The sequence below is a fragment of the Grammomys surdaster genome, unplaced genomic scaffold (assembly GCF_004785775.1).
Source record: "Grammomys surdaster isolate TR1022 unplaced genomic scaffold, NIH_TR_1.0 233, whole genome shotgun sequence".
NCBI classification, from domain to species: Eukaryota; Metazoa; Chordata; class Mammalia; order Rodentia; family Muridae; genus Grammomys; species Grammomys surdaster.
In genome coordinates this window covers 6,075,436-6,103,245 of record NW_021604678.1, presented here as the reverse complement: position 1 = coordinate 6,103,245, position 27,810 = coordinate 6,075,436, and the positions used below count along the sequence as shown (strand labels likewise).

Here is a 27,810-nt window from a genome sequence, read left to right as displayed (position 1 = left end):
GATTATTATGTGACGGGAGGTATTTCTTTTCTGGTCTAGTCTATTTGGTGTTCTATAGGCTTCTTGTATGTTTATGGGCATCTTGTTCTTTAGTTTAGGGAAGTTTTCCTCAATAATTTTGTTGAAGATATTTACTGGCCCTTTAAGTTGGGAATCTTCATTCTCATCTATACCTATTATCCTTAGGTTTGGTCTTCTCATTGTGTCCTGGATTTCCTGGATGTTTTGAGTTAGGAGGTTTTTGCACTTTGCATTTTCTTTGACAACTGTGTCAATATTTTCCACCGTATCTTCTGCATTTGAGATTCTCTCTTCTATCTCTTGTATTCGGTTGGTGATGCTTGCGTCTATGACTCCTGATCTCTTTCTTAGGTTTTCTATCTCCATGGTTGTCTCCCTTTGAGATTTCTTTATTGTCTCTGTTTCCATTTTCAGATCCTGAATGTTTTTGTTTAATTCCTCCTTTGTGTTTTCTTGCAGTTCTTTAAGGGATTTCTGTGATTCCTCTTTAAGGGCTTCTACCTGTTTACTTGAACTCTCCTGTATTTCTTTAAGGGAGTTACTTAATTCCTTCTTATAATCCTCTACCATCATCATGAGAATGAAGCTGAATCCTGCTTTTCCGGTGTGATGGGGTGTCCAGGGCTTGCTATATTGGGAGAACTGGGTACTGATGATCCCAAGTAACTTTGGTTTCTCTTGCTTATGTTCTTACTCTTGTCTTTCACCATCTGGTTAACTCTAGTGTTACCTGCCCTCAGTGTGTAAGACTGGAGTCTGTATTTCCAGTTATCCTGCTTGTGGCAGAGCTCCTCAGAGTCCAGATGTCTCTGTCGTCTTATGATCCTAATCTCCTGGGTGGAAGAACTCCTGGGACTCAGGCCACCTCTTGGATCTGGAAATCCTTCTGCTCTGGGTGCAGTGATTCCTCTAGGATGGCTCAGCATATGATTTCTCCCAAGTGCAAACCAGCTCGGTGTCTGCTGCTCTGAGTGCAGTGGCTCCACTAGGATGGCTCAGGATTCAGTATCTCCACAGGAGCAGACCAACTCTGTGTCTGCCCCAGCCAAAAGGACCAGGCAGGGGCGGAATTGAAGTGGAATTCTAGAGGGGCAGGGTTTGGGTAGCTGGTGGATCATGAGCATCCCTGGCTCCCAGATATAACTCTTACCCAGTTTTTTTTTCTAATAGTCCCCCGCCCCAATAACATACAACAGTGGTGAGCATTGCAGGTAACTTTAACCTTCCAATACAAATGTAGACTCCTAAGACTATATTCACAGCACAGTGTCTCAGAGATAAAAGACTCTTTATGAGGAAGAATTTAGCTAGACACTCAAATAAAGCCTGTGTGTAGAGAGTGGGAAGACAGTGGCCAAACACCAGCTTATGTGGGACATACTCAGCAAGCAACTTAGAATCTTCTTATTCCCATAGGAGGGACAAAATGTCCATCCTGTCTTTATGCCAGCCCAGTGTTCATGTTTTGAAATAGATGTCATATGGTTTAAAATATGGGAGCAATGAAGCCATGCCCTTTACCAAATGGCACCAAGTAAGTGTCCTCGTGGCATTCAGTAAACCTTTGGAATGCATAGCAGGAAGGATGGAGCAAGGCCTTTCTGCTTGTGCTGAGTGTCGTCTGCCCCTCTGATAATCATCAGAGCTTCTAACCACACAGAAGGGTCAGGAAGCCAGCTCTTCATTCCTGCTCTGATCTGTCTCATAGTCAAATTAAAACCTTGCTACCAAAGAGAAATTTGTTTCCACAAAAACATGTTGTAATATATCCTGCCTTTACCGAGAAATATGTTGGACGTATGATTTCGTACGATTTAGACATAATATTAACAGAAAATAAATATTTCACATAATACAGAGCCAAATTGTAAGAGATGTTATACATGTTGTTTCTACCCCCCTCTCTTTTTGCATTACAACAAAATGCAGTTTCTCTGTTTATATGTAATTCATATAAACATGGTTAATCTTATTTGAATTCTTTGCTTCCACATTGCTTCATTGTGGTTGGTAATTCTGACCAATATAAGGATGAGACATTTCTTCAAAGAAACAGATGGGTTGTTTCAATCAAAGCTGTAAATGTGTTGGCATTGCATGTTAGCTAAAGAATTAGTTTGGTGTAGTGTCAGGCACCATTTTCGCTAGGCATACTTCCATAGCTGAGTCTACCTCACGTCCATTTTGGAAATGTTGCTTTAAGAGTTCCTCTAGTGTCCCTTGTACCCCAGTGTGCCTATGAATCTCTTAGGACAGGACCTGTATGGCATCATATTTCTATCTGTAATGCTTATTGCAGTAACTGACACAGTAAGTTCTTTATATAAAATTCATCAAGTTTCCCAACATATATTGAAATGCCCTGCAATTCAATGTGTATGCAGTTAAGCAAGATGAAATTCTTACTTTTGCTACATTTAACTTAGGCTAATAGATATTTAATAATAAAAATACAGAAATTAGAACATAAGGAAAAAAAATAAAACGATTGCTAGAGTTTATGGGAACATCAGTGTGTCATGAGATGACAATTCCAAGTTATTTGCCCATTATCATGGTACTCGACCGTGGCTGAGCCACAGCCAGGGACAGATAGGAAATCAAGGACAGATGGTGTATTCATAGGCAGAGTCAGAAAGTGCATAAAGCACAAACCAGCTTCTAAAATGTCTGTCTTCATGAGTGACTATGGAACTTGCCAAACAGGAAGGTTGGATCCTGTGGACCACTCTGCTTCTCTCTTCCCAGTGAGCCTGTGGGGGTTCTTCCACATCCCCCCTCTCCTCTGTGAGTCTGTGAGCCTGTGGGGGTTCTTCCATATCCCCTCTCTACTCTGTGAGTCTGTGAGCCTGTGGGGGTTCTTCCATATTCCCTCTCTCCTCTGTGAGTCTGTGAGCCTATGGAGGGTATTCTATATCCCCTCTCTCCTTTGTGAGTCTGTGAGCCTGTGGAGGGTCTTTCATATCCCCTCTCTCCTCTGTGAGTCTGTGAGCCTCAGGTAGGAGTCTACTACTTTGCTTGATTTGTTTGTCAACTGGCATTACTATGTTCTATGGAAAGATTTGTAGCTCCAGCCTGTGGTATTCTGTTCACTCTTTCCTCTGAAATTCCACAATGGTGTACTACTCAGCCTGAAGTGGAGTGGTGGCCACCAAGGGTTCTCTGAGGACATGACATGCAATTCTATAAATGAGATTTAGGGGGAGAGAGGGAGAGGGGGAGAGAGAGGAGAGAGAGAGAGAGGGAGGGAGGGAGGGAGGGAGGGAGGGAGGGAGGGAGGGAGGGAGGGAGAGAGAGAGAGAGAACAGGAGGACGAAGGGGAGGAGGAAGGCAGAAGAAAGAGGAGAAAGGAAAGGGTGGGAAAGAAGTCTGAACATTTTCAACCAAGAAAACAGCTTATAGGGAGACGTGTGGTAGGAAGTTACAACATATTTTAGAACTGTTATTAGTCACAGTCAATACAAGTTTGTGGTTTTATATTTTATTATATGTTAACATTTTTAAGAGGATTAAATAACACAGCAACTCCATACATTCACAGTCACACAGGTGCTTGCATGCATACACAATACTTAGTGGGTTCTGGCTTCACTGAGGAGAATCACTCAAGGAGTAGAATGGGAGAAACAAGCAAAACGGCTGCTGGAGTCTAACAGAAATGATGTGTGGGCTTTGCATTTACAATAGTAGCAAAGATAGAGGAAACAAACGGTTTCCACATATTATTATGTAACTAGAGACTGCTTCCTCAGGACTGGGTGAAGAGCAAAAAGAAGACCTTATTGATTATACTCTTTACAGCGGTGTCTCTAAGAGTTGTCTTGGAACATATATTTTAATGGACATATTTTGAAAATATAAAAAGTACTTCTACAATCAAAATTCTAAAGCACAGCTTAAATAAAATCAAGGCAAAGGTTTTCAGCATCTTTAATGTGCTAGTATACACTATGGACTTCTGGAGCATGACTGAGAAATTATATTATTTTTGCACTTTTAGTGGGCTTCTCATAGTCTCAATTCAAATAGTTTATCGGATCACTAGATAATTAATCAGCGTTTATATTATATTCAGTTTCTGTATAAGTTATGACAATAATTATCATATATAATCATAGAAATAAATATTTGGTCAACTTTTCATCCGGTACTGCTCCAGTCAGCCCATTGCTATAGTTCTTTGATCTATTCAAAAATCATTTGGTGAGTTCTTAATCTGTACTAAGAATATCTGTATATGAGATGATCAATAAAATACCACAATAAGGGTAGACCTAGCATGCATTCACTCATACATAATATATGTTGACTGGAATTACATTCAGAATCCTCTCTGGTTTGGTTGAATTTACTGAACCCAAATCACCATCCTTAACTCTTTAATTTCTCTTTTCTGCATTTACTATAGCATTGTTTATGTATGCTTGGCTGATTTGATAGGAGAAACTTTACACATGCTGAGAAATTGGTCAGATCTCTGTGCTCAGATGTCTGTATTCCTCGGCTAGGCTTAGGAGTAATCTTCTCCTGCTGTTGCTTCTGAAATGATGTCACAGCTTGAGCCCAGTTCTGCTTCTTCTCCATCTCCGATCTTCTTAATATTCACACTTTCATAACTTCCCATATTATTCAGGGAGACACTAACTGTATAAGAAATACCGAATTTTAAAAGATACAACCAAACACACATGCATTCTTACCAACACATAAATGTCTAAATATGAGCTGGGAGGAACAAATCCTGCCTTTTCATTCACTACAAACTCTGGTATGAGCACACAGTAAGTACTCTCAGGTACATTCTCTTTCCTTTCGCTAGAAGCATCAGCTTTAATATAAAGCTAATTAGATAACAAAACCTTAAAAATTATATTGTTAATTCTGGCTAAGAGGCATGAGCCCTACTGCTGGTAGCTTTGTTCACTGTCTGAAAGATTCCTGCTAATATTTGATCAGGTGTGGACTCTCAGTGTAAGACAAAACCCCCTTAACCACAGAAAGTGCAGCTGAAGTGTACGAACAACAGTAATACATTTTTTTTGATCAGGTACCTCATAGAGTAGAGTTTTAAATCTCAGGTCGTAAGTGCAGTTTTTACTGTTACCTGTTCATTTTACTAAACAATAAAATATGTGGTATTAAGGCCTGTATAAAGGTATTTCCTGAAAATTAGATTATATAGGTTATAATAAAAATTTTACAGTAAAGTTTTTGACTGACAGCATGCTAAAAATGTCAAGAAAAATAACATTAAAACCATGATTTAAAAATGATTTCCTAATCCAATTATTTATTTTAAAGGATCACACATTTCTGCTCTTTAATTGAGAAATAAAATATATAATGGGAAGATAGAGATTACATAACTAAAATATATTTACTACATTGACATATACATTCATATTCCTAACTCATATATGTTCTAACTTTAAATAATTAGCCACAGAAGTTACCAATTATAGAAACAACATTGTACTGCAAAAATTGCCTAGGTTTTTTCTTCCATGGAGTGCATTTATATGTATGGCACTTCCAATGATAAAGCTAAGATTTCTTCTTATGTCTTATGCTTGTATTTCGTGTATGTGATGTAGGTAACCATTAATATTTTCAAATCATTTATTTGGTTAAGATACAAATTATTTTTATCATTCAAAAAAGTATTTAAATACAAATAGTCAAAGAATAGAAACTAAGTTTCTTTCTTGATACAGCATAAGAAGTAAATTCTATATGGAGTGTCATTTAGCAAATAGTACATCACTGTTTTACATCAAAAATACTGTGCTACTAAAGTGAGCTTACATTCATAATCATAAATTTAATAGACCCTAATTTTACCAAAGAGAAGATAGCCCTAAACTAAAAATGCCCTGTAAAGACTTGATGCCCCAGGGAAGGGGGATCCCTGGGGTGGGGCACCCACTCAGAGACAAAGGGGAAGGGGATGGAGGAAAGAACTCTGTGAGGAGGGACAGGGAGGGAGGCACAGTATTTGGGATGTAAATAAAGAAATAATTAATAATAAAAATTTTCACTATTCATATTAGTTAATTTCTAGAAAGCAAACATAGAAAAAAATAAGAAAAATAGTCCTTCCATTGTCCTGATCATTAAATATTTTCATGGTACAGATGTGACTGTGTATTTCATTCTGACCAAACCAGATGAAATTCTCAATTGAATAGCAGGAGCTGTAATGTTCTTTATTGGAACTCAATGGTTCATTTTATTATCTAGATTTCTTCTAATACATCAGCTAAGTATTTGAATAGCACAGAATATTGTAAAACCTGTAGAGACAAGAAACATGAAAATACTTTGTTAATATGAAAGGCAATATTCCAGAGAAAACAATTAAACAAAACTTGAACAAGTTTACTATTGAACCTAGTAGTTCTAAAGTATATGAGAATGTATAGCTAGTTATGAATGTATAGCTAGTTCATATCTAAAATTAGAAGTTGATTAAAACAAAATGTAACCTTATATTTTCTCTTATCACATGGAAAGAGAACTTATTTGGTTCAGCCATAAGAAAAAATATATTTATAACTGAAAAGATATTTTATTATATATAATTAAACATCTGTTTGTGTTATTTCTCTGCAATACACATCTAAGCCTTAAAAGCCTATTTAAAAGCCTCATTGTTACATAGTTCAGCATGTCAGAAAGGACTACCTAGTGTCATCTGAGATAGCTATAGCTGTGCCTAGAGGTACACTTCAAAGATGGTATTTTCATTCACCTTGTGGGTGACTACTCTGACTACTGGCCAGTCTATCTCTCTCTCCATATACCAACTCATTCACCTGAGATTTTCTATATGGTGTGGGGTTTTCATAGCATGGTAAGTTCAATATGGTTGCCTTTGTTATGTATGTGAGCTGAAAATAAAAACTGTGATCAGTATATTTTCCTGTATTTCATTGTGGGACATTATCAGATTCAAGGAGGTGGAGAGGGACGGATGACATATACTGGCATTATCATGTCATAAATCCCAAATCTAAAGAGTGCTTATTTGCTGAGAAGCAGTGTTTATCATAGCAAATAACTGAAATCAGCCAAGTCAGTTATCAGTAGTGAAGACAGTGAACGATGGTTTGCTAAGGATGGAGTCTTACGCAGCTGAAGGAGGTAGGTGGTGGAGGAATGTCCTAGCAAGAGCAAGTTAGGTCACTGCAGTATTCCTTTGAAGTAAATATTGGACCTGTGGTCTTTTCCTGTTTCTTCTGTATATCCTGGCCACCATGAAGTCAACCTATTTTTATCTTCCACATGACCCCAATCATCATATATGATGTTACCACAGGCCAGTGGTGCCAACCAACCATGAGAAGTGTCAGTGGAACTGTCCGGCTCTGAGAGATATCAGTGAAGCTTTCAATGACAAGATGCATCAATGGATCATCCCAACGACTAGAGAGATATTGTTAGAGTCATCCAACTACTAGACGGGTAGTACCTGAACGTGGACCCATCCAACTATAAGAGACATCCTCTGAAACTAGAGGCCAAAACAAACTCCTCCACCTATTCAGTCAATTGTCTTAGATGTTTTGTTCCAGTAGTGAACAGCTGTCTCACACAATAACTATAAAGAAAAGACCTTTTCTAACCGCAAAAGCTTTAAAACACTCTTCTGACCATTCACTACAGGTTGTACTCTAAGGCAAAAAGATCTGAAAAAATTCTGACACTGTTTTCAATAAGCTCATTCTCTTTGGAAACATTGGCAGTTTTGTTTGGAGATTATATTTGTGGTAAATCATTGAGTTGCTCTGTTGATATCTGTGGACTTCAAGATTTTGTTTCTTAGGAAAGGAGGCTGTGGTTGTCATAAGAGGGCATCTCACATAGAGAGTATAGCTGTCTCCTTAGCCCATTAGATCCTGAAATCCACAGTGTGTTTGCAGGGAGACCACAGCTTCCACAGGTTTCTGTGTCTAGTGGCTGGGTGCAGTGAGATGTTCTATTACCCTCTTGTTAGGAGCACCTACACTTTATTGTCTATGCTTGGCTGAAGGTCTCCTATGTGACTTTGCTGAAGATTCTGTGACGTTGCCATGCCACATCTGTCTTCATCTGTCTCTATGCCTCCTTTTTGTTTGTTGAGACTTGAGCTCTGGACGAAGCCTTCAAAGGCCTTGAACTCCCCACTTTCCTGCCTCAGGCTCCCAGCTGGGTGGTGACAGGCATTTGACACAGTGCCCAATTCTACTTCTGATCCTATCTTGTCTTACTCTGTGACTTGGAGTAAGATGCCAGATTTACATCCCAATGCTGCAATTTTAATTTTATAAAATTTTTTCTATTTTTATGCTTTATTACCATATATTGATTTTACAGAATTGATGGATTACGCTATGACATCTTCCTAATGTATACAATGTTCTCTGATCACTCTTACCCCTGAATTAGCATTCTCCCATCATTCCTTATCGTCCTTCATGTACCATTGTCTGAAAATAATTTTTATTAAAGTAACAGATTAAAAGAACATCATGGAGCAAGCTTTGTTTTAAAACATTACTAGAATGTATTATGCATAAACAAATGTCATGGCATTTCTTATATGTGTACATAATGTTCATTGATCATTTCACTCCTTTTATGCACCGTCTCACGCCTAGTCTTGTTAACCCATACACCTCTCTCAACTAAGCAGTCATCTAATTTTATAACTTTTCTGCTTTCTTTTGTGGCCTATTAAGCTTAATTAGGGCACTTTACAGGAGTTTGGGAACCTTTCTAGTTGATATACCACTGAAGAAAATGTCCCTTCCTCCCCCATTAATTGCTATAGGGGTGGCCCCCAAACCCTCCCTTTCCCCTGTAGACAGTTGAAGGGCCCAGTCTTGCATAGGTGATCACAGCTACTGTGAGTTGATGACAGTTATCTCCCAGATCCATGGATCTTAAGACTCCCGCTCGGGTTTCTCAGTGAAGAGAAACAGCTGTGTGGCCTGCACGTTAACACCCCTCATCTCACGGTGAGTCTTGCTGTTTACTGATTCTCTGAGAGGTCAGTAGCTGCCATGGTCTTTTGATTATGCCTATACTGATAGGCATAGGAAATAGGGGCATTTTTTCTTCCCTGTGGAAAGTTAAATCTTTTTATTTATTACCAATAAATGAATTTAAAAAATTATTAGGGTATAGAATTTATGATTTCTAGATGCTAGATGAAGGTCACAGTCCATATTATGACAGTTCTGATACAACTCTTAAAGAACATTATTTTAACTATATTATATAAAAAGAAAAGCTGCCAGCAGTACTTCTAAAAAAAAATAAAAGAGCAACAATGAAAACTCAAGAAATTTATCTCATTTTGCTTTCTTTACTTCCTTTGGGTTTTTAAGAAAAACAGTCCTTCAGAGACTAAAGATCTATTTCTTTTTCTTAAACTAGTATTCAAAGAGTAATTGAAAATTATTTTTTATATGCAATTTTGGATTAAAATGCTATTTTAATATAAATATACTGAATATGTATATAGATGTATTATTTGACACATGTATATGTATGCATGTAAAGATTACTTAAGTTTGAGTAAAATAAAGGAGAAATTTTTGGTTATGAATATGGAAAATATATCTTTACAGTGGTTACAAAGTTCACAGTTTTAATATAATGTAAATCATAGTCTATGAAATGTAATATACATTTTATTTAGGCAGTAAAAGTCTAATCTTTAAAATGTTAACTGCATTTGTTTTTTAATAAATTCATTATTTTCTATGTAACAAATAACTTGGAAACTTTCAAGGAAGGCATGTTGATATAAAAGTTATGTTTTTGACCTCTGAGCTATCTCTCTGCAAACTGTGTTGGGACAGTGGTGGTTCAGAGCTTGTGGGAGTGGCCAACCTATGGCTGGTATAACTTGAAGCCCAAGGCAAAAGAGGGAGACTATCTCTGACACTGCCTGGATGACTAGGAACTGGAAGCTCAGACACCTAGGGTAGAATCAAAAGAAAGCGAAGTCAATGAAATTCCTAATGCTATTTGCTTACGCATAGATAGGTGCCTAACCCAGTTGTCATCATCTTGTTGTGCCGTATTGTGTTAATATTCCTGGGGGTTGGGAAAGTGCTCTTTTCTGAAAGGAAAATGAACAGCAGTGGATCTTGGAGAAAGGTGAGGTATGATGGCTAGTGGGAGGTGCCAAGGAAGGGGAAACTGTGGTCAGGATGTTTTGTTTGGAGAAAGAATAAACAAAAGGATCAAAGAAAAAAACAAACAGTGCATTTTAATTTTTTAAGATTTCTTTTTATTCTCTCACACAATATATTTTGATCATATTCTTAGTCCTCAACTCCTCCATATACTCCCAATATCCCTACCCACACCACTTCCCCTTCCCTTTCTCTGACTCTCTCTCAAAAATCAAAACAGAGATAATATCACTCCAACCTCTTAACATTTTCTAGACAAAAAGAGTAATGTCTCTTTCCTATGGCTTGTTTCTGTGTTTCTACCATCCCACATGTTCTCTCAGAACCTCATGTGTGTGCATAATGTTATTGGATACTCTGAATGATTATCCTTGTATTATTCAAATGCTGATGTCTCTGTGCCCATATGTGGTTGCAACCTGGACATGGCACTATAATCTTAGTCTAAGACCCTCCCCTCTCAGTGTTGTGTAAACGTTGTTCCCCATTTATTCTCTGATTTGTCAATAAAAGCCAGTGACAGAGCAGCTGAGAGAATAGGACTGAACCCCCATTCTAGCCAGAGGAAGGAGAGAGAGAGAGAGAGAGAGAGAGAGAGAGAGAGAGAGAGAGAGGGAGGGAGGGAGGGATGGAGGGGAGGAGGAGGAGGAGGAGGAGGAAGAAGAGGAGGAGGAGGAGGAGGAGAAGGAGGAGGAGGAGGAGGAGGAGGAGGAAGAAGGAGGAGGAGGAAGAAGAGGAGGAAGAGGAGGAGGGGGAGGGATTCACCACATGGAGAGGGTCCAAGGGACACCGTGAGAACACACATGGAGTAGAGAGAGTGAGATCAGTAGTGAACGTGAGTGTAGGTAACTTGGGGATTTGGGCTGGGTGGTAGCCAAATTAGCTCAGAGGATTAGAATTGATTAATAACTGCTTAGATATTGTGCCATAAAGCTTGATTGTATTAATCTTATAGTTTCTGTCTCACTTATTTGGGAGCTAGCTAAGATAAAGGAAAACATCACTTATAGAATTGCAGTAAGACTGCTGACATCCTCCTTTCTTCTCTGTCTTAAACCCTTTTCATGCTCAGTTTCCTACTTAGTTTCTGACAGCAACAAAGCAAACTCACACGACTGGGCATTTTGCATACAACACATACATCTCTAAATTATGTGTAGTACCTAGTGCACATAGATATCTATAATTAGTTGTAGTATGTATTTTTATGTCATAATAACAATAAAAAAGTCCTGAGGTTTGAGCCATGGAAGGCCCAGCTTTTCAAATGTGTCCTGAAATCCAAGCTCAGGTCCTCAAGCTGATCAAGCAGTTCACTTCTCCACCATTTGCCTCTTGACTCCCAAGTTAGCTAACTGAAGAAAAGATGATATGAATTTTTTACCGTATGCTTTCATTCATCTATTCTTTTAAAATTACTCTCTACTAAATTTTAAGAAACTAAAGTTAAAATTACTCTCTACTAAATTTTAGAAACTAAAGTATAGAGAGGTTTGATTATATATTTAAGTAAATGCTATTCAGTTAGAAATATTAAATGCAGGGCATGTCATAGTTCACTGGCTTAAAAACAATCAAACCTCCTCTGGGACAAGTAGTAAATCACAGTTCCAGTGAGACTGAATGATTATTGTGACTAAGCTTCCATGTAGACCTCAAGGTTAATTCAGTATACCTCAACCCTTCTCCCCAACAATTTAACTGATTTCCTCCAATGGACTCTTTGTTTCTATTGCAAGGGGGATTTCAGTGTACCAGAGCCATGCTTAGTCAGTGAGATGCAGATGATAACCGAGTTACCCAACCTCATTGAGTCTCACATCATCTGATAGAAAAAGACATATGTCTTCCTTAAGTCTTAATTTGTGAATAACTGTTAGTGATTGGAACAGCATTCAACAGCTAAAACTGCACCTATTATAATGGATTCATCACCAGATCTGATTTAATAATTTTTAGAACCTTAGTATAGAAATACATCTTAATGGTTAGTCTAAGTTTGCTTATTATAAACACTCCAAATTTTACATTTAAAATCCTAAGACAGCTAATAAAAAAGTCACACTCCCTAAAACTATTTAAGCAATTAACTCTCCAAAATAAGCTTCTTCTTTATTTTTCCATATTTGTCCCTTTTGTTCTTTATTCTTCTTCAAGTGCTAATTCGTGTTTATCTGTGATATGATATGTAAACAACATTTAAACCTTATAACCAGTAGCCTAGTTGTTGAGGATTAAAAATATGTTTATAGTCATCCATGCCAGATTATATAAATGCCTTTAGCTAATGATTAAACACCGTTGGTAAAAATTAACTCATCTGCATATAACTTTCAGCCCTTTTGAATGTACAGTGGCATGTAAACAGAGATGAGGTATTTGCCTTTATAAATCTCAACCCTAAGGTTTTGTAACATACCCACTTCTTGAGGAAGTAAATTCTTTTGTAATATTTATTTAAGCAAAGCTTCTCAGGTCACTGACTGTTTAAAAAAAACGCTAGATATTTAAGTGTGTTGTTAAGATCTTAGGAACCCCTCACCCTCTCTCCAGGCTACTTTTCTGTTCTTGCTGAGGAGTTGCAGGCTCTCAGCCTTCAGGAAGGGATCAGAACCATTTGCTATGTAACCTTTCTTTCTTCTGTATATAGCATTGTAACTATATAAAGACCATTATTCTCCCTCTGTAATACAGTATGTGTTGATTCTGCTTTCAAAATGCTGTATGCCTGTTTTCACAAGTTTTATAGTTGGAAAGGGCATTAGTGAATCCTTAGCCTACCATGGACCCAGGTAAGAAACATGTGGTGACTTGACTTAATTAGAAGAGAAATTGAAGATTGTTAGCCCATGTAAGATTTCAGTTTATTTTCCATTATCTCATGCATCCACTTAAGAAGGCTAACTGTAGGCTGTGAAAAATAAGTTAAACTTTAAGTGATACTTTCCTTGGAAGTCTTTAAAATATTAATATTAAATATGAGTTTAAAGTTCAGTTTGGTCTCCCAACCAGTCTCCAACTACCCCTTCTTTCAAACAGGTAAAAAGTTGCAGGCAGTGAATTAACAGTTAACATTCATGACCATTTTCCCCAGTGGCCATATCTTGTCACACTAGTTGTTTTGTAGTTCACAGAGATTGTAGCTGGGTAAGACAGCTGAAGACATTATCCTCTCAGCAGCTTACGTTATAACTTCTAGTGCTGTCATCAGGAGGAGGCTTCTTGGTCAGGACTGACTTGATTTATTCATGTTCCGTGACTGGTGAATATGATGCCTTTGACGATGGAGTTTTACCACCAATTCTGGAAAGCAACCAAAAGCAGTGTTGACTGATGAATTAATTTGGGAGTTTTCTGGAATGAATGCGGAACTTTTTGAGGATGAGAGTTGGTGGGGGATAGGAAGGTGAGATAAAGAGCTGGGAGGGTTAGGGGTGAACCTTATCAAAATATGTTGTATGAAACCATCAAAGAATTTATAAAAAATAGTAAAGCAAAACTGACAGTACATACAAGAAACTCCACATTCTTTTTAGTCTAGATGAGATCAGTCCAGGCTGGGTTGATGTCATGGTATCCGAATCCCCACTCCTCTCGTTTTTGTTTTCCTTTAGTAGTTTCTAGTTATTCCACCACGTCTGTGAATGGAATCCATAGATCTGCTCTTCTGCAATTTTGTGTCTCATACTCCTGGGCATACATAATTCAGGTCATTCCGTTCATTCACATAAATGTCTGGTCCAAGGAAGAATAACAAACACATAATAGTTGCTGTCTTAGGACTTTATTGCTGTGAGGAGACACCATGACCACACAATGCTTATAAAGCAAGAACATTTAACTGGGGCTTGCTTACAGTTTAGAGGTTTAGTCCATTATCATCATGGCAGGACAGAAGCATGGCAGCATGCAGGCAGACATGGTGCTGGAGAAGGAGCTGAGAGTTTTACATCTTGAGCTAGACGCCGCAGAAGGAAACCACCACACTAAACCTAACTTGAGCATACGAAACCTCACGATCCTCCTCCACAGTGACACACTTCTTCCTGTGAGGCCACACCTACTTAAACAAGGATGGTCCACCTAATCGTGCCTCACTGTGGGCCAAACATTGAAGAACTTAAGTCTATGGGGGCCATTCCTATTCAAACCACCACAGTTCCAAAATGTGTAATCAAGTCGATAATTTACCCTAAGGTTTTATGAATATAAATACATTATATAAGTATATTGTAGAAATATAAATATATTGCAGATTATATCTATATCTATTTCATGTATATATCCTATAAAGAGAAACCTTGAATAGTGCATGTGAAACTGGTAATGATTGTTATGTTTTGTGTTGTAAGAATGAGATTGGTGAGCAAACTGGACTTTTAAATAACTTGTAAAATTCTGAGGGTTTACAATTAATCAAGATATGACAAAGAAGTAACAAAAGGAAAGGTTATTAGATTTACCATGTGGAAGCCCAGGAATTTCTTTTTTAATTCAAATTTTCATACTGGTATATATTTATTGTGCACAGTGCTTAGTTTCATAAAGAATTGTATTTTTCCAGTACAATGTGTATCGAGACTACATTTACTCCCTGACTGTCCTTCGTTTCCGTCTTCCTCTTCTTTCCTCTACTAGTTTGATTAAATGTGTAGCCATTCTTTAAAAACGACGTGAAAGGGGAAATGAAGCATAGAGAAGATTTTCAACATCCTGAGCCATCTCCTTGTGAAAATTAAACCCACACCACGGTTCCATCTCATCCTTGTCAGAATAGCTTATAAGGAAGACAAATAGCAACAAATCAATGCTCATCGGCATGGGAGGGAAATGGGACACCTAGACATTGTTGGTGGGATTTAGTAGCCCAACCTCTGTGAAAGTCAGTATGGAGTATCCTAACTGGATAACCATTTTACCAATTATATATTTTATTTATGAATAATCATCACAAATTCTAATGAGCTAAATTAAAGCTACAATTTATTACAAGAGTAAGATTATTACAAATTCAAAGACAAAGTGGAGGTAGTGTTCTTAGAAATAATGTCTTATAACTGGACCCATCGGGATTGGCTGGTTTGTCTCTGGAATATAGCCTGGTTGGTTCTGACTGATGAGCTTGCAAGAATAACTGTTAAGGCTTCTTAGGCAAGTCCCAGTGCTCCATAGTTATTTTTCATCCTGTTTCATTTTTCCTTGTTCAGATCACATTTGGGCACTCCCACTGGGGAGACATATTATATAGGTGTAGCTTCTCACATTGCTTGGTGACAATCTCACAGCAACTCCTGGATCCCTGGGCCCTTGCAGTCTTTTATCCCTATTCGTTTTGTTTCCTTGGCTATTCATATTCTCTCTCTCTGTCTCTCTCTGTCTCTGTCTCTGTCTCTCTGTCTCTGTCTGTCTCTGTCTCTGTCTCTCTCTCTCTCTCTCTCTCTCTCTCTCTCTCTCTCTCTCTGTGTGTGTGTGTGTGTGTGTGTGTGTTGTATAGGTCAGAAGACAGATCTGGGGAGTTATTTTTCTCCTTCTATTCTGTGAGTCCTAGAGATTGAACTCAGGCCATCAGACTTGGCTAAAGACACTTCTTCCTGCTTGCTGAGGAGTCTCACAGATCCCACTGTATCTATTAAATTCACGAATCTGTCCTTTCCTGCTTACCCTTCCCTGCTTTACAGCCCATGCTTCTTCTCTCCTGCTGGAATCATGCAACATGCCATGTGTGAACTCCTCTAGAATTGTTCTCTTCTTCCTACATCTCTCAAAAGCTGCTGAATATTCTTCCTAAAACATAAATTATCTTTGTGTGAAACAGTTTTTTTCTAAAACACTTACTTTACTGGGTGAAATAACACTTGTATAAAGCAATCTTGAAGCACAGAAGCCTCCTCTGAGTGGAATTACAGCTTAGTGATTATAATGACATCGTTCTTATGGGTGAGACTGATGACTGCTCTTCCAGGAGTGTGTACTAGCCAGGAGGGGTAATATGTTCTCTTAGGTACCAGTCAGAGTTCTAGTTTTCTATATCACAGAAATGCATTGTCTTCAGCAGCAAGGTCTTAATGTCAAGTTATAAAGAGTAACAAACCACTAGCAAGGCAGTAGCCTACAATGCTGGGATGTCTATGTTGACCTCTTTGGCAATACTTAAAAACATAGAACTTAGTTCTGGTTCTGGATAGTTTGGTAACATATGATTTCTAGCTGGACTACTACCTTTAATCATCTTTCTTATGAGTATTCCTTAAAATCTATTTCTCTCTGGATTTTCGATACTTTCATAGATAAAGATATCCCGAATTAGTTTTCTTTCTTATTTTGAGAATCTCTACTCATGGGGGAAAATTAATGCTTTGTCCTACTGATTTTTATTGAACCAATCAATAAAATAATACTTAAATTACAGACTTTTTAATTGAGAGCGAGGAGTATATATATGTGCTGACTTTTCACAGATTAAAAACTGATGGCAGTGGAAATGAAATAAATTTTGTGTGGGTTGAGGGTTAATATGGATTTTTATGTTATCTATAAACCTGGTTCCAATTTTTGGAAATAAAATCTCTATGGTCATGTCAATATTTAAATCTGAGTATGATAATTGTGTGCATTGGGCTTCCATGTAATAGCTACCTTGTCATTCAGACCAAAGAATCACGGTTATTGACTTTAGAATGTTTCAAACACTTTTTTTTTTTAAATCTGAAGTACCGTGACATTATGGATTGAATGTTCTGTGTTGTTATAGAACACTGACAAGCACTGGTAAGGATCTGCATGATAACTTCCTGAAAGCCCTGGCCATGAGGGAAGAGGATAATCGCGCCGGGAAACTGAGCGTGAGTACGTTTTACCACCAAATTCAAGTGGATTTTCAAACACATAGTTAATATAGATGATGCAGCCTATAACGTCTTCCATAAGATGTAGTCCAGGTGCAGACAAGACCGACGGCTCAGAGGGTAAGACACTTGCTGTTAAGCTGGCACCTATCTAGTTCAAAAGAATAGCTGCGTAGCTGGATCTGCCCTCTGACCTCCATGGGCCTGCCACAGCACGTGCGTGCCCCATCCCCACAAAAGAAGTAAGTGTAATATGATATACCCTGGATATAAAATATGACTACATTTATATGTTATAGTACTGTGTGTAGATTTCCTTTTTCATGATCATTCATATTTATAAAAGTAGCAAACTGATGAAAAGTGATGAGATTCTAAACAATTTTAAAGGGAAAAATGACAACACATTTTTTTGCATTTCTTTCTCCCTTCTAGATAGAACTTCTATTAATAATCCAACAAATTTTCTCTTATAACCTTCAGGACCCTTCAGAGCCTAGTTTTGATCTGTATTTGTACCTCTATTGAAAGTTTAGATTAAATTCAGTTTTCTAATCAGAGTATGACTATTATTCTTCCTCTCCATTTATCCATGGTACACTGAAGGTCTTGTCTGCATGTGAAATTATCAGTAGACATCATAGTAAAGGAAACGAGATAGTATTGGTAAAGTAAGTACACTTTATGTAATTCTTCTTTGGCTCTAAATTTTCCATTTTACCACTTCTGTTTATTTTCTGTAAGTCAGTCATCAAGACTGTTTCAGTATGAATATTTGTCTTTTTTTAAAACTTAAATTTATAATAGCCAAAGACTTATAGCTGGGAGAGAATTTTCCAAAAGTAACGTAGAAATATAGATCAAAACTAGGCTGTGAGGGGTCCTGTAAGTCATAATGGAAAATTCATGATTTTGTTGGATTATTAATAGAATTAGTATCTAGAAGGGAGAAAGAAATGCAGGAAAATGTGCTGTCACACTGTCCATGTTAACGACTCTTGGAAGGAGACACTGATTCTAAGTGATTCTCAGCACCATGTGGACTGGGAAGGCACCCACTGAAGACACGAATGATTTTTACCTGTTAAGGAAATTAACAGCAGATTCTATAGGACCCAGAGATGTGGTTCACAGTTGGACAGTCGAGAGAGTAAGCACACACAGCTTTGAATACCTTAACCCTACAGTTTTAATTTATTATTAGTTGTGTGTGTGTGTGTGTGTGCGCGCGCTGGTATGTGCTATGAGTGCATGTGTCCTTGGAGTCCAGAGACAAGTCAAATCCTCTAGAGCTGGAATTCCATGCAGTTGTGAACTCACAAGAACAGTATTTGCTCTTTACTCCTGAGCCAACTGGACTGGTGTATCAGGGTTTGAAAGATGAGAGAGCTGTTTTGAGTGGCCCTATTTTCTTGTGCCATTGCTCCAAATAATGTATATTATATATGTATGACCTTTCCCCTAGGAGAGTTCCTCAAGTTTCAGAAGATTCATAAGAGGTCCTTCAGTTCCTTAAGTTTTAACATGTATGTATGTATGTATGTATGTATGTATGTATGTATAATTTTAAATCTTAGCTGGGTAGATACTGGTTTGAAAATCATAATATTGTCATATTTACTGACCCTCTGACAAACCTGTGCCCATCCGTTTGGTCCTTTGCATTTGCACTGAGTTATTCTGAAAGAAGATGGAGAGTTTGACATGATTGATATGCTTGACTTGTTCATTCTACATTGTTAACATGTATCCAAATAGCACTTTGTTACTATAAGTACATGTGTTCATTGCTAGCCGATTAAAATTAAAACCAAGCCATAAATAATAGCTAGATAGTCATTTAACTAAGTAGCTAATTCAGAGGTCCTCTGACTCCCAGGCTGTCCCCTTTGCTCTGTGTCACACATTTAATCTACAACTTGGCCAGTGGTCTTGCTCTTTTCTACTCAAGTGTCATATCTAGCTGGCCACTGAGCCTGGTCGGTTATTCCGTTTAAGCATCTTTCAGATAGCTATGTGAGATGTCACAAATGATTCAAAATGGTGGAGACAGGCAGCTCTAAGAGGCATCTTTCTGTGTTGTAGGCATCATCAGTGGCCTGAAGAATGTGGATATCCTGGAAAGGATTTAGAGAAGTGGGGGTGCAAACAGACATGCATTTGCAGTACTGGCAGCAAGGTGTAGGGAGAAGTATGAGTCTGGGGGGGGGGCAGAAGATGAGCCATGAGCCAGGGAACTCCCCTGAGAGGTCACTGTGACTGTCCAAAAGTAGTTAATGGAAGGGTGGAAGACAGAAATGACAGAAATAATGTTGGCAAAAGAAAGATTAAACTAGCATGATAAGAGATCAAGTCTGTAAGCCATGCCCCATTTGCTTATTTTGGTGCTGAAAATTAAACCTATATTCCCACATCTGCTACCTCTGAGCCGTATCTTCAGCTCCCACGTGCTTTTCTGTGACTTTGGCTTTTGAGGGTGTGGAAAGATTTGGGAAAGTGTATTCACATGACCCAGTTTGGAATATTCAGTAGAGTGAGTGGCTTATGGAATGAGAAACCTGGCGCTGAGTTTAAAGGTTGTAAAGCATTTGATACGGCTCAGCAGTTCAGAGTCTGGAGGTAGAGCGACTACCTTCAAGATCAATACTCATGGTTTACTCAAAACAACAGATCGTAAAAAGGTTTCTAAGTAAAGAAAACTTGTAAATTAAGGCATATGTTTATCTGAACCATGGTGTCCTATTTATTAACACGGTTTTTAAAAGAATATTCTCCATTTAATATTGATTGATTCTGAAATAGAAGATAAATACAATGCATGATACTTTAAGAATATAATAAATAATTAATATTCTATCCAAATTATATTCATTACCATTAAAGTTATAATTATGGAGGAAATATATAAAAACAATACTGGAATATATTTTTTTGCTAGAACATACATTTGAATAGCTCCTTAGAAAAGATAGCTGAAAGAGTTCTTTGTGATGATTATGAACCTTACTGGGGATCTAAATATTGTACATCATTGGTAGCACTCTATACAAGTGGAGTATTAGTAGTCGTCCCCTTTATAGAGTGTACTGATGCTATAGGAAACATTTGTCCTCTTTATTAGTGTTTCGCTCGGTGCAAATCTTTTTATATTTGTCACAAATAAACATGACTAAGATATAGGCTCTCCCTACCGCATTCATGTTGTCACAGGTTTATGTAACTCTTCTAAATGGACAAGTAGTTAAATAACTTTCAGTTGGTAATAATCTAAGAGTTCTTGATTTCAGAGTCTAATGAGACTGTGATGACATTTTGCATGGTGCTCCTGGTGAGACCTCATGAAACTTATTTTCTCACTTAACAGTGAGTATGTAAACAGCACATGGTTGACTTATTTGAGCTTTGAAATATATGTTATCGAACTGAAATAAAAACAGTGTTTACAACTCTCCATTCATGACCAGTGAAAGAAGCCACTGTAACCTGGACCAGGAAAACCTACAAATTAGGAACATTCTAATATACCCATTTCCGGTGTTGAAATCTTTATGAAACATAAGATTGCATTGCATATGACCAATTACATTGTGCTGACATAATCTTTTCCCTCCTCTCTATCTTCCAACTCCTCTATCATGTCCCCTTTCAGAAAACAAAGGTATCAGAGATGCTTATTTCCTTTTCCATATACTCCATACTTGTCACTGTAACCCATTGTGAAAATTATATGATTCATAAAGTTTTACCTTCATTATGAACAGGTTTCTTCAATACTTGGAAATACATATCAACTTCCCTTTAACTATAAATGTATAGTAAATATGTCTTCATCTTTAATCCATTTGTCTTTGGGCAAAAAGGATATATGGACATTAATATAAACATGAAACATCAGAGATTATGTGGCCAGAGTATCTGTGCTTAATTTTTGGATTGACCACTTATTTCAGGTTAAACACATGCATTTTGACCTTTATACAGCCTGACTTTTCCTATCTAAAATGTAGACATTTTTGTAATGATGCGACATTGCCGTATTCAAACAACATAATGTATAAAGCATGTGTGTATGCATGTAGGTATGTACGTATTTATGTTTATGTGTATGTAGTGCTTAGATAGTTAGGGTCTCTAGAAGCAGAACCTAGTACTCTACTGTGACACCTGTAAGAACCCGAGAAAACCTGATTATGTAGATAAAGCAAGTGGGCGAGATGTGACCTCAGCTGATCCCAGTCTCAGTTGATCACATAGGAAACGGAATTGTGTTGCAGAGTTTGTTTTGCTTTAAAGGAAGGGAACTGTGACGTCATTGTGCTGGCCTCACATCTTTTCTGCCAGTTAGCCAATAGCTATCACAGATATGGGAGGTCGCAGAAGTCAAGCATTCTTTTGAGGAAGGAGCAGGCTGGAAAGATCAGCTGTTGACACCTGCCAAGTCTGTAATGTGTACGTGTCCCCGGGACAAGGTTATAATAACAGAATCATAGCCATAGGTCCCTAGAGCTGCCGGCCTGAGTTTATTTCATTCCCATTTCTTTTTCTTTTTTTTCCCACGAGGGGAGGTTTATTAAGAGAGTGGGAGAGCAGGAGGAGAGAGAGAGCAGAGAAGTGGAGGCCGGCCATGACCATGTGGAGAGAGGGGGAAGAGAAGGGGGGGGAAGGGGAGACAAAAACCTGCAGGTGTTGGGTTGAGAGGGCAAGAGAGAGAGGAGGGGCCAAGCAGCCCCTTTTATAGTGGGCAGGGTTACCTGTCTGTTGCCAGGTAACTGTGGGGCAGAGCGTACCTGGCTGTTGCCAGGTGACTGCGGAGGTGGAGTTGGTTTAGAAAGAGGTGATGGAGAAGCAGGCATAGGGTCTTTGTGAAATCTGGCTACTTCCTGCTGGCATTGGGGGTCACAGCAGGCCAAGATGGTTCCATGAGGGGAGGTTTATTAAGAGAGTGGAGGGGGGAAAGAAAGAGAAACGAGTAGAGAGTAGAGGCTGGCCATGACCTCATGGAAAGAGGGGGAAGAGAAGGGGGGAGGGGAGAGGACATCCTGCAGGCGCTGGGTCGAGAGACCAAGAGAGTCCCATTTCTTTTTCTTACTCCCTCTTAGAAATGAATAAATTAAAACACAGAATATTTACTTCTCAGATGTACCTAACATTTATCAAGCTAATGTTAAGTGGTGTGTACATCAGAATTTTCTACAGAAGAAACAACGACAATAGAAAATTTTTAAAAATCTAAAGGAATAATAACTACTGTAACCGCTCAGTCTCCCATAAGAAATCATAAGAAAAATTTTAAAATATTTAGAGCAAATCATAGTGAAAATATTTTATCTCACTAATACATGACTTAAAGGGAAAATTTCTTGCCCTAATTTCACTCATTAAATACCAACAAAAGAGTGTGCCAGATGTTATTCTTAATCATTGTGATAAATACAGAAAAAAAGCAACAGTTTAATGGCAGAAACCTTTATTTGCCTCCAAGATTAGAGATTCAGTATGCTGCCTCTGGCTAATCGGCTTCTCCATTGTTCCTCAGCCTATAAAAAAAAAAAAAAAGGCAGAAAGTCACGGAACGGTATAGCGGAGCAGAGCTGCTCTCCTGAGTCTGGCCAGGAAGTAGAGAGAACACAGGAACACAGGGTGCAAGGCTACACTTGTCATGACCCTACAAGTAACCAACCCACTTTCTTCAACTAGGTCTCACACTATAGCGTCCATGATCTCCAAAAGAATCTGTATTGACTCATCCGAGGAAAAAGGCCACTGATTAGGGAAGAGCCCTAAGGATGTAATTAGTCTCCAAAGCTGATAAGTCCCCGATTACATGAGTCTAAGGGACCATGTTAGATTCAGTTCATACTAACCATTAAAAAGGATCAAAAAAATGAATTAAACATCTGGTTTGAAAATCTAGAGAAGGCTTTAAGCAAGTAACACTAAAGAAAATGGGGAAGATGGGCATTTTAAAAATTAGGCAAGGAATTAGAAACAAAAAATAGGTAGGAATTGATAATCTTATAAAAATCTTGCTTTTATTTTTGAGACGATTGTTTCATTACAGTGTTTCTCTCCCTTCTTTTTCCTCCCTCCAAACTCACCCCTATAACACTTCCCATTCTCCTTCAAATCTGTGACTGCTTTTTTTCATGCCTACAGATGTGTGAGTTTGTGCATACATGTATATTCCCAAATATAACAATTGATTCCATATATCCCCTGCATTTATGTTTTCAGGCCTGACTGTTTAACACTGGACAACTCATTGGTGAGCTTTTTCATGGATAGGATTGCCTCTCTCACTCCCAGCTTTACTCAGTCGCCTTGTAGTTCTTTGTATAGGGTTGAGGCCTAATAGCCTTTTCCCTGTGCAGTTTGGCTTGTTCATTGGTGTCATCCTCCCTCAGCTCAGGTTTGGGTGGTCATTTTCATAAGAGTTAGCAGGCATTGCTGCTTACATTACTGGTAGACACATCTCAGAGCAAAGCCTCTGATACTCTGACTCTTGCAATCTTTCTGCCACCACTTCTGCCATGTCCTCTGAGCCTTGCTACACTTGTTGATGGATATAAAGACACTATTTATGTATTGTTGTTAGGGATTATGCTAGTTTAGTAGTTTAGTGTCTGTAGATTTTCCTCCAATAACTGTGATTTCGCTAACACTGCATAGTTAGATAAGTTTCCAGTATTGGGCATAATTTTCCACTTGCTGAGTGGGTCTTAAGTCCAATTAGAGAGCTGTTGATTACCATCGAAGCAGGCACACCACTAATATACACACAGGGTTATCATACCATACTTCTCATTGGTGTGCTTCCTCAGCATCATAGCTGATAGCACAGTTTGTTGCCTCCCTCCTTTGGAAGCTTGCATGGAGCCTTCTGCTATTATGGAAGCTAGTTCTCAGGGAGGCATTGTTCAGGTCAGTTCCAGTTAAGGGTCTTGTCTTAGTTAGGGTTTTACTGCTGTGAACAAACATCATGACCAAGGCAAGTCTTATAAAGGACAACATTTAATTGAGGCTGGGAGTGTGGCAGCATCCAGGAAGACATAGGACTGGGGGGCTGAGAGTTCTACCTCTTGTTTAAAAGGCAGGTAGGAGAATACTGGCTTCCAGGCTGCTTGGACTAGGTGTTGTAAAGCCCAAGACCACAGTGGCACACCTACTCCAAGGTCACACCTACTTCAGCAAGTCTACTCCTTGGCCTAGGCATACTCAAACCACCACAGGTTCTTTGGTCTTGTTTCTGAAGTGCATGCTATATTTAGCAGTAGGGACTTACCTTACACCTCTTAAAGGTAACCAAGGAAAACAGCAATATGTTGTATATTTTGGCTAACTTTTTGCCAACCCTGGCCAGCAATTCAAAACAGTGCTTTCCATGTTTGATATTAAAATTTTTTATTAAGTAGTCTCGGCTCTTGGAAGTTGTACCATCAACCCAGAAGATAAAAGTTCATTAAAACTATATATGTATATTTATATACTGAATTATGTACATTATATGTTTTTGACAAACTTAAAAGTTAGTTTCTCAGAGTAACAACATGGTACAATTTCTGCCAAAACATATTTAAATTAAAATGAACATAATTTTCAAGTAAGGACAAATAAGATAAAAAGAGATTAATAACTTTTAGAATGCTACTATTATTTTATGTAACTGTATGTTTTTGCATGCACATATATGCATGTGCACCACATGGATTCCTGATGGCTACATATGTGTGCGGATGACATTACATCTTTTAGACCTGGAATTACAAATGGTATGAGTCACCAGGTGGGTGCTGGGAATTTAACCATAGTACTCTGAAATACCAACAAGTACTCTTTACAGATGAGCCAACTTCCCAGCCCCTAAATCATAACTAATTTTAAAGGATCCATAAAAACACATGTGTCAACATATATGAAAAATAAATATTATAGACAAGTATTTAGAGAAATATAAATTGGTGTAAGTAATATTTGCAGACTACTGACATCATTTTTTAACCTTCTTATTGGTTCTCCGTAAATTTGTCATCATGTACCCCAATCCCACTCATCTCTCCCTCCAGCATAGCCACTCTTTAACTTTGCAACCTACTCCCCAAAAGAGAGAGGAAAAACCCATGTGGAAGCTGTGGGTGTACAGTATGTCCCATAATATTCTATTTTGTTTACAGTTTTTTGCTTGCAAATGTTCATTGCAGTGAGTTAGTCTGGTACAAGGCATCCGACTTCTGCTATTCTATAAATACTGGAATTTTACTGGAACTCCTCTCTGATATCCTATCCTTGCCCTGTGTCATGGAGATGCTATAGTTTTGGGTCTGTAGGACCAGCCCCTTCATGCGCCTTAGCAGTTCATTGACGGTTGATGGAATTGATGTTGGGGTGGGACAATTCAAAGCTCTGGACCTGGGCCTGAGAGGTATCTGAGCTGGTCAGCCTGCTAGCTCTCTTGCTCTCACACCCTCCCAGCAGGCTCACTGGTGAATCCCTGCAAGCAGGGATAGCTCTACCCTGCTGCCTAGGCAAGGTACAGGACTTGCTCTCCAGAGCTGGGCAGCCAATGAGAGTCAGAGCCAGTTCTCTTACTCTAATAACCAGGGACCAGCTTTCCTACCTGCCATAGGTGGCAAGGAATGGGGGAGAGGAGGAGGGCATCTCATCCTCATCCCCTACTCCACACAGCAGACAGGGAACAGAGCCAGCTCTCCTACATGTATGTCCTTAGAGGTAGCTCACCTTCAGCCCCCCAGGGCCAGCTCTACTGTGCTACCCAGGTGAAATGCAAGGCCTGCTCTCCGGTGCACTGCAGTTCTCCTGCTCTATGACCCCAGGGCCAGGTTTTCCAAGTTCCAAAGCTGGAAACTGCCTAGGGAGGAGGAAGAGACAAGCAGCAGGGCCCACTTTCCCACACTCATACCTTCCTGGCCTAATCACTTCAATATGCAGGCTACTCTCACAAGAAATACAGCTGGCTAGGAATATAGGCAGATCTTCTCTGATGCCCCCAGAACAAGCTCTCCCAGCATTCTCCAGTGATGGGCTGGTCTAGTTCTCCATAGCAGTCAGATATCAACATGTCCTCGTGTGGTATCCCAGATCAGGGATATCCACCTGGCCCTTGGTGGTAACAAACTTCTCCTGCTATAGGGTCATGGACATAGACATGGCCCAGAATGACAACCCAGGTCGGGAAGCCAGCATGGTCCCAGGAGGCATCACGGGCTACTCACTACCCTCGAGTTTCTGGTTCTACCTCTCATCATTGTGCCCACATTCTTCTTCTTCTCTTTTTCTTCCATTTCTACACCACTTACTTCCTCCACTTAGTGATGACCAGGGTCTCTGAGGGTCATCTCAGGAGTGGACTCAGGAGTGTTATGCCCTATTCATGCATTATGGTGCTGGACAGAGGTGATCTTCCTCATGGTCCCCCAGGTCTGTGGCACCTGACTGGTAGTCATCTCTGGCTAGTTCCATGTCATAGCCCCATGGTGCTGATCTTGTGGTTATCTTGGGCTCACTCCTTGATAGCACCCCCCCAAAGTGTCCCATGTGATGGTTATCTGTCTGTTGCTTACTATAACCTGAGGCCCACCATGGTCCTAGGCAGGGTTCTTCTAATCTCCAGCTAGCTCCTCACCCTAGGAGTCTATCCATCCCTGCCTGGTACCAGACTGGTGGTCATCTCAGGCTAGCTTTTCTCAGGGAATGCTAGACTTCTAATCATTCAGATGTTCATAGGTCAGAGCACTGAAATTAGATGTAGCCTCTCTCCTCTCTGTCATCTTCTGACACACATGTGACACAGCAGCTACACCTGCAACCCCTTTAGGGGCAGGAAATCAGCAGGTTTTCAAAAAGAAATCAACAAATGTTTTTGATAATTCTGTTAGTGTACTATGCTACAATACATAAGACCTAATACTCCGTAGGCAGGATAGGATAAAGTCTGGCTTATGTAACTGGAGAAAACAGAAGGGCTGGGAGTCACAGAAATGAGAACTCTACAATTTTGGAAGCTTGTTTCAATTTAACACCATATGATCAAATATAATAGAATAAGTTGAAATTGCAAAATGTATAACTGAAGGTCATATATGCAGAATACTATAAAACATTTTTGTGTACTCATATTTAGTATTATGCGATTACCTTAGGTGACAAAATTATGTTAGGAACCTAAATTGAATAGATCTCATTAAAGCAGATTTGATATAAAAAAAAATCTTCAGGCAGAAGGATGTAAGAGCAAGAAGATAAGAGTGGGACCATTTTCTAAGCATTACATAGTCATAAGAGTCATTTAGTAACAGCCCTCTTGCTGACTGGCTTTGTACTATGTAGACAATTATAGAATCAAATATAAAAACAAACCCTAGAAGAAAGCATATGAACATGTATACTCTAGAAAGGATTAAGACAATATATAACTCAAACCCCACCAACCATTCCAATTAAGTAACATGGATTCCATTAGTACTGCAAAGCTTTGTCAAGAGATAATTGTGGTCACTTTTCTATTGCTGTGAAGAGACACCATGACCATGGCAACTTTTGTAAGGTATTGATTTGGGGACTGGCTGACGTTCCAGAGGTTTAGTCCCTTATCATCATGGAAGGGAAGGGAGTATACTAGTAGGCGGAGTATACTAGTAGACGTGGCATTGTTTCTTGATTCATAGGTAGTAGGGGATTGTAGGGAGAAAGACCATATAGAGAGAGAAAGATACAGAGATATTTATATATATATATATATA

At 38.8% G+C, this 27,810-nt stretch overlaps 1 protein-coding gene and 1 non-coding gene across 3 annotated transcripts in view; one reads left to right on the top strand and one right to left on the bottom strand.

Moving 5' to 3' along the window:
- Positions 1-27,810, top strand: part of Cfap299 (cilia and flagella associated protein 299) — a 510,741-nt gene that overhangs the window by 172,907 nt on the left and 310,024 nt on the right. For both annotated transcript variants that reach the window (XM_028773699.1, XM_028773700.1), the window contains exon 3: positions 16,960-17,050. In XM_028773699.1, the coding sequence (XP_028629532.1) occupies positions 16,960-17,050 (91 nt within the window). The remainder of the gene's footprint in view (positions 1-16,959; positions 17,051-27,810) is intronic.
- LOC114626368 lies at positions 26,761-26,892 on the bottom strand. Its single transcript, XR_003712222.1, has one exon. It is a non-coding gene; the product is annotated as a small nucleolar RNA SNORA17 (small nucleolar RNA).